The sequence below is a fragment of the Carassius carassius genome, chromosome 12 (genome assembly GCF_963082965.1).
Source record: "Carassius carassius chromosome 12, fCarCar2.1, whole genome shotgun sequence".
Taxonomy (NCBI): domain Eukaryota; kingdom Metazoa; phylum Chordata; class Actinopteri; order Cypriniformes; family Cyprinidae; genus Carassius; species Carassius carassius.
Window position 1 is genome coordinate 30,314,289 of NC_081766.1, and position 7,581 is coordinate 30,321,869.

Consider the following 7,581-nt stretch of genomic DNA (forward strand, 5'->3'; position numbering starts at 1 on the left):
GATGCTTTTCCAGGATCATTCCAGCCCAACTTTACTTTACCTCACATTACTGCCCAACTTTTTCAGTCTACATTATGCAGGCACAGTTTGATTCATGGCCGGCTTGTTATCTGGATTCTCCCAAAGAGAATTCTAAATATAGTATCTTGTTTTCAAGCTTGACAAAGGGATTGCCTGATCTTGTTGACCCTGTCGAACAGAAAAAAAACAGACATGCACAGGTGCTACAAGCAAATTCTACAGACAAATGAGTCAGTCTCCAGCAAGACTGTTTTCAGCTCTGCAGTCCCTTCACAGCCCAGTGTGAACGTAATGATGCATTACAGTCAATTCGACCCGGTCTGGAAATATGAAAATATGAATTATTAATGTTGTTACAGTTTTCTGAAACTGTGCTCATCTCTTCATTCAATTTTGGGGACGAATCGGAGTATGAACAGAAGTGTAGATGAACACAAAGTAGACTGGATACAAAGCAAAATGACAAGTGAAGTTGGATGTATGTGTTCATGTGTGTCACAGAAAATGACTAGCTTTGATTTCAGGAGTCAGCACAGGTGAGTGTGTCCTCGCCCTTGCCAGCTTTTTTGGAAACCAAATTCTCCTGGTCATGTGTAAGTCATTATGCATGTAAATCTGTCCGAGGATTTTTCCATTGCTTCTGGAGATTTACATGGCCATTGACAGACTAAGACAACACTAAAGGAGAGCACAGTGGGCATCATGTAGAAACCTTTGTTGTTGTTGTTGTTTTGGAGGGGGGGGGGGGGGGGGCTTAGTGAAGATATTCAGATAAAGGTTAGATAGGTGATTCATTTGCAGTTGTGGTACTTTTTTAAGTCCAAAATGAGAAAAAGTGGTGAACAAGGTTGAAAAAGGGGAAATTCATTTGTTCCCCAACCTTCATGTCTAGTGTTACCTGTGAATCAAACCATAACCTGTGGTAGGAAGTTTAAATACAACTTTTCCATTGGCCGCCCAAGGCCATCACTCCAAATTTTCAATAAACAAGACTCTTTAACTTTGGTGTAGCAGCCCCCGATCCCACAGTATTCAGAATCACTGCTCATTATCCAGTGAACAAAGAAACACACAAAATCAAATGGGAGAAGGAGTTGAACATGTAGGCCACACACACACACAGACAAAGTCAACGTAAAAGCAGAACAAGCACACTTCTGCATTATTAAGCATTAAAGCATTATAAAAAAAAAATAATGAAAGTAAACAATAGACCTATACTATTCAAAATGGAGATGTATTGTGATGCTTGCTTGTCAAACACTGATCATGTTCATAGTCAGTGTTGGGGAAAGTTACTTTTAAAAGTAATGCCTTACAATATTGCGTTACTCCCTAAAAAAGTAACTAAATACGTTACTTAGTTACTTTTTATGGAAAGTGATGTGTTACATTACTTTTGCGTTACTTTCATGTCACTTTTTAAATATGAGCAGGGCTTGATTGTTTTTAATATAAGACGTTCTATTTATAGCAAATGTAAAAGCCCTTTCAAACCAAAAAGTGTAATGAATAAACCTCAGGCTGAAGGAAAAGTAAATTCACGTCTGTACAGTAGAACACAGGAGAAGAAGGTTCAACACTCTTCAGCAATAAAAAAAAAACAATGAAGCACAATTGTTAGTTTATCTAAAGTCATTTTTTAATTATTAGTATGGTTGAACTTGATCATTAAAAGTCAGCAGCAAAGACACTGTTAATAAAATGGGAATAGATACATTTGTGTTATTTAATATATTTAGTTATTGCAGGTTTGCGTCATATTCTGAGTTTGCATTTCACAGTTTTGATTAATTTTGATGAATACTAAATCTGTTTTGTTTTTTGTTTTTTTGTGAGTGGGATGAATTAATGCACATTCACATTTAGTCTAGAACTACAGTAACATGTTCACACAGCGCACACAATGCCTCCATACTTCCGATTTCTCCCAATATGGGAACAGGAGGCTTGTCAGTCAAAAAATGGGAATACAAAGTAACTCAGATATTTTCTTGTAAATTAAAAAGTAATGCCTTACTTTACTAGTTACTTGAAAAAAGTAATCTGATTACGTAACTCGCGTTACTTGTAATGCATTACCCCCAACACTGTTCATAGTTAATGTGATGGAGTACACCTGTGGTTAGTCTGTTAGGACACCTGTGTGAATTTCATCCACTAAAATCACCTTGAAACCAGTCGGTTATAAATCATTGCAAAAAAGGCTTGAGTTATGAGAAAAGCTCCAGCATCATTTGTTTGCAGATTTACTTTTTGGTATCACTATGTGTTATATAATATTTGAGATGTAGCTTTGATTATGGGAAATGATGGAAAATTAAATATGAGATGGAGGGGTTTTCTGGTGCCATTAAAGGGATTAGATCATAAATAATAGGCAAATACTTCGATTTAGGTCTATTTCAACCACAAGCTATTTGGTTATGGCAGGATTTCCATTCTGTAATTTCAGTATTGAGGATAAATGTGGTGATGACCTAATAGAGACCCACGTGGACCATCACACAGGGAGGTGTTGCTGATCTGGGGCCGGCTGCACCAGCTGAATGTGAGCAAGCGCAGCACTGCTTAGTATTTGAGCGCATAACCTTATGTGACAAATTAATCAAATATTAAGTGAAGTATTTATGATATTAAATAATTTTGATACATTTATAATATTTATCAAAACATTCAATTTATTTAAAAATGCATTTATTAATTTTCAGCATAAATACATTTCATAGTAAATTAAAATAAATACATTTTCCAGCTTGAGAATTAAAATGAAATTATTTCCTTGACTGATTTTAGATGTAATTACTGAATATTTTATTTCCATATTGCACATATATATATATATATATATATATATATATATATATATATATATATATATATATATATATATATATATATATATATATATATATATATATATAATTTCCACTTTATTACATCTGTGGTATTTGGAATCATGGATCTGATTTTTCCAATGCTTTGAATTTTAGCAGCATTGCACCTAGAATTTTCCTTGCCTCATTATATACAGTATACTAAATGTGTCATTTAAATCACATTTTTTTTTAAATATTTACACAGATATACACAGGGATGCATGTATCAAAATATGATCATTAATTTGCATTCTGTTGTGCAAAAAAAAAAAGTCATAAAGCAAAGTTAACTAGTTGACTGATGAGCATGCCATCACTTCTGCACTGTAGATATTTCGTGACCTTACAAACTGAGGAGGTGACCCTGCCCAAAGCTTTGCATGCTGATTTCCATGTGTTCCATTCATGCCAGTAAATGTGTTTAGACCCTCCAGAGCCACACAGAGTCAGAGAGTGAAGGAGACTCCATGCAGAAGACACCGCTGTCAGAGATGGCCATAAAGTGAGTTCCTGATTATTAATGATTCCATCCAAATTCTTATTTTGAAATGATATTAACGACTAATATGCTTGGATTTACTGGTCACAAGGGATTTCAGATTCTAAGGATTTAAAGTTATAGCAATGTTATTAGCAGAACGCATAAATATATTTGAAATCTGTATCAGAATCAGCTTCACCAGTGAAGGATCTCCATGTAATTTTCAAGGGTAGATTTTGTTGCTTTCCTCAGGAACCCGTTGATGATGTGGACTCTTGGGGTGAGTCCATCGAGAAGCTTCTGTCCTGCAAATGTAAGAAAATTCAGCTCTGAATATATAAATGTTACTTCTAAAGATTTTTTTCTTATTCATGAAGCATATATATATATATATATATATATATATATATATATATATATATATATATATATATATATCATAAGCATGTTTATTGAGAAAAATATTCAGTACATTCTTTATACAGGTCATATATCTAGACAATAATTTGTAGATGTATCACAGTTTGCTTACTGTCTATTTGAAAGCATAAAGCATAAGAAGATACTTATGGATTACACACAGTTGATTTGTTATTAGAGTCCGATGGCATAATGCAAATGTTAAAAAAATAAATAAAGAGTTACCCTGTCATTTGTAAACGCTAGTCAGTGGATCATGTTGAAGTGATACATCTCAATCTCATTGCTGTATAAAGATGTATTAAATATTGAATCAGTCTTATATGAATTGTAGCTGTTTAAATTATGTTCAATTATCCATTTTGAAATTTCAGTTTCAACATTTAAATCGGAGAAGTAACACTTAACTATTTGTCCTAATAAACTTTAATATTGGTGTCATGCTGCAGCGGGACAGATGGCTTTCCAGGACTTCCTAAAGTCGGAATACAGTGAGGAGAATATTCTGTTCTGGCTGGCATGTGAAGAATACAAAAAGATCAAGAGCGCACCAGAGATGATCAGCAGGGCAAACCAAATCTACACTGAGTTTGTGCAAACGGAAGCACCCAGACAGGTGAACAACACCCCTCTGACTGAACTGTGCTACACTCCTGTAATGTCCTAGTGAGAGAATCAATTACTGTGGGGGGGGGGGGGGGGGGCATTCTGTATTTTAAGAAACAAATCAGATATTACTTTCATTCATTTAAAAAAACAAATGTGTTGCCCTTATTTTCAGGTAAACATTGATTCTGGGACTCGCACAAATATTACAAACAACATCTCGGAGCCAACCCTCAAATCGTTTGACATTGCACAGAAGATGATCTTCAGTCTAATGGCGAGAGACTGCTATCCCAGGTTTCTGAAGTCTGATATCTACCAGTCCATTCTGCAAAATCATGGAAAGAGTTGACTTCATAATGATTAATGATTCATGAACCTCAAGTTTAACAATTGCCAGCAGCTTTTTTTTTTTCTTTTTTTTTTTTTTATATTTGGTAAGCGTTACCTTTTTAGTTTTGGACTGAAATAGCTCATCGGTTTTCTTCATTATGTTGCTGTATAAAGTTTTTTGAAGGAAAAACATGTTTACAGTGTCACAATAGGATCTATTCTGTTTGTATTCTGCTGTTGTCTTTTTTCTTGTTTTTCCTGTTCACAGAAAATTAGACCAAATAACAACATCTCATTTTAAACATGAAAAATTCATGCATCACAAAAATGTGAGAAATCATTCTATATGGGATTAAACAGATTTGTTTTGGGGATTTGTAACAAATTCAGTAATTTCCTGGTTATCAGCATACTGTTGAGAAATCAAGAATAATAATAAGAAAATGATCATTTGAATGCTGCTTTTCAAACACAACTTGTATAGCTAATTCATCTAAAGTTCATTTCTATAATAGTGCAACTTATTGGTCAGAATTTTTTTTTTTATTATGTTATTATGATGATGATGACTATGATGATTATAGATGAAAATGATGCTATGTATTTTTTTTTATTCTAAAGAAACTTTATTGTTAAGGTTTTCTTATGATTGATGTTATGTCGTCAGGAGGAAATTTGTACAATTATTATTTTAATGATCCATTTATATATGACCACTTTCATGCAGGCACATCCTGGATTGCTTATATATATAAAAAAAATGAAATAAAATAAATAAATAAAACTCAGATCCTGGACCAGTCTTCTAAAGTTTTATATCAGCACTCTGTAAATGTGTAAAGTTTTTGTCTTTCTGTGAGTGAGAAGCAACAGACTCACATGTTCAGCATAGATCACTCATTCTTTACTTCCTATGTTGTACTACATAGCCTGTTCTGGGAAAAAGTGAATATATTAGACAGAGAGGACTGGTGGACTGGTTACAAAAACAACTCTCACATTAAGTTCACTTTCATCATCTCATGTTCCAGATCTATGGGAAGGACATCCGTACCTGACCTCTACAGAAGCATCGAATTGCGCCCATAGACTGTATAAAACATGGACGTAGTGTCCTTGACGACACCCGTAGGTTTCTGAAGAGAACACCTCTCTCGTTGGCTCTTGGAAGCCATCTCGCTGGTCTCCCAGAGGGCTTCAGAGCACACTCCACTAGGGGCATGGGGGTCTTGTGGGGTCTGTTTAAAATGGTTTCATTGAAGGACATATGTGCCACTGCAAACTGGGCCTCTCCACATAAATTTGTCAGATACCCGTACGTACCCCAGTAAATGGGGTCTAGCGACGCCCATTGGATGCTTTTGCAGAGGTCAGGCACGGATGCTCTTCCCATAAGTATGGTGGATCTCTCCACTCAATGTTTCAGAGAGCTGTGGTTGCAAACAGCAATCTATTGTTTCATGTGCAACGTTAAACAAAACACAGGTAAAATCAATATGGAAAATTTCTTAAAATTAAGAAGGTACACTGGGACATATTTTAATGACTTTTCTTAAGGTGATGATAAATGAACACAGGGCAATGTTGCCAAGTGATGTTGCTTGGACACTTTCCTATTGATAATGAGCAACAAACTTCTATCTGGATACTTTGGATTGGTCGTGGGCCCTGTTTCTCACCTGGCCACCCATTGACAGCAATATTCCTCAAAAATGTGCCCAGTGTTTCATTGCCTGTGGTATGCAGTCCCATTTACGTTGCATTATGGGAAATATAACTTCAGTGGTTGTTCATAGATCCACAGGGAGGTTTATATTAACAGGAGAAAACTATCCAGGAGTGACCTTGGACACAGCTATGGTCAGTAGCTACAGCTGAAGTTGGAGCAGCAGCTTAGTTTTTGCAAAATGGATTAGTACATATACTTGACCACTAGGTGGAGACAGATCACTACAATGAATTCTGTATTACAGCAACACCAGGCTGAACTGATTCACAGAAGCTCAAGATGTTTGTAGTTGACCCTCTAACAGATTCCTCTCAAAAGTAAAATTTTGTAAAATATCAATATTTCATTGTCATCCTTAGACTTTTTTTAATTCTAGCACAGTCATTTCAAATATTAATGGAGAAGATGACCTGCTGGAATGCAAGGCCTACTGTTACTTTTAGCCCTTGCTAAACATAATTTTTTTCTTTACCCATTTTACAGAAGACATTGGTACATAGAAGGTAAGGAGAGTGTTTAATATCCACAAGAAAAATAAATACAGTTATCAAACTTTCAAATGCATCTTATGAGAAAACATGTTAATGTACAATTTTATTTAGAAAAAATTTGCATGGGTTACAATATAGACATTGGGATGCAAAATCCGTGGCTGTTTTCACATCAGCACACCTAGAATCTGCAGAACAGTCACATATGAAACCAGTAACAACATCATGTGCTTTCGACCTAATAAGAGAACATAATACCATCAACTTGTGAGGTTTGAAGATAATAAAATAGCAATCTTACCAACAGTATATATGGTTTAAGTCAGTGTTATTATAATTTAGGTGGCTAACTTTAGGTTATTATACAGTCAACATGCTTTTAAATAGTTTGAAGGGTCAAGATTAAATAAGTCTAATGCAACTAAGAGTACAGTCATATCCAAAGGGGAAATGTTGGCTTCATCAACATGAGAACATGATATTTCGGTAGACATGATGTCATAGATATCATACGTGCTTTTTCCACAGAGCCTTTTTTTTATCAGTTTAATATTCATTATAGCATTTTCTTATTGGCAATGACACATTATTGACAATGATAAAAGAGTTACTATTAATTTG

General features: G+C 34.9%; 1 protein-coding gene across 1 annotated transcript; it reads left to right on the forward strand.

Moving 5' to 3' along the window:
* Positions 1 to 2,129: 2,129 nt before the first annotated feature.
* On the forward strand, positions 2,130 to 5,431 carry LOC132154365 (regulator of G-protein signaling 21-like). The gene is made up of 4 exons (XM_059562894.1): positions 2,130 to 2,145; positions 3,569 to 3,694; positions 4,251 to 4,417; positions 4,583 to 5,431. The coding sequence occupies exons 1-4, from the start codon at positions 2,130 to 2,132 to the stop codon at positions 4,757 to 4,759; spliced, it is 486 nt and encodes a 161-aa protein (XP_059418877.1). The 3' UTR covers positions 4,760 to 5,431.
* The last annotated feature ends 2,150 nt before the right edge of the window (positions 5,432 to 7,581 follow it).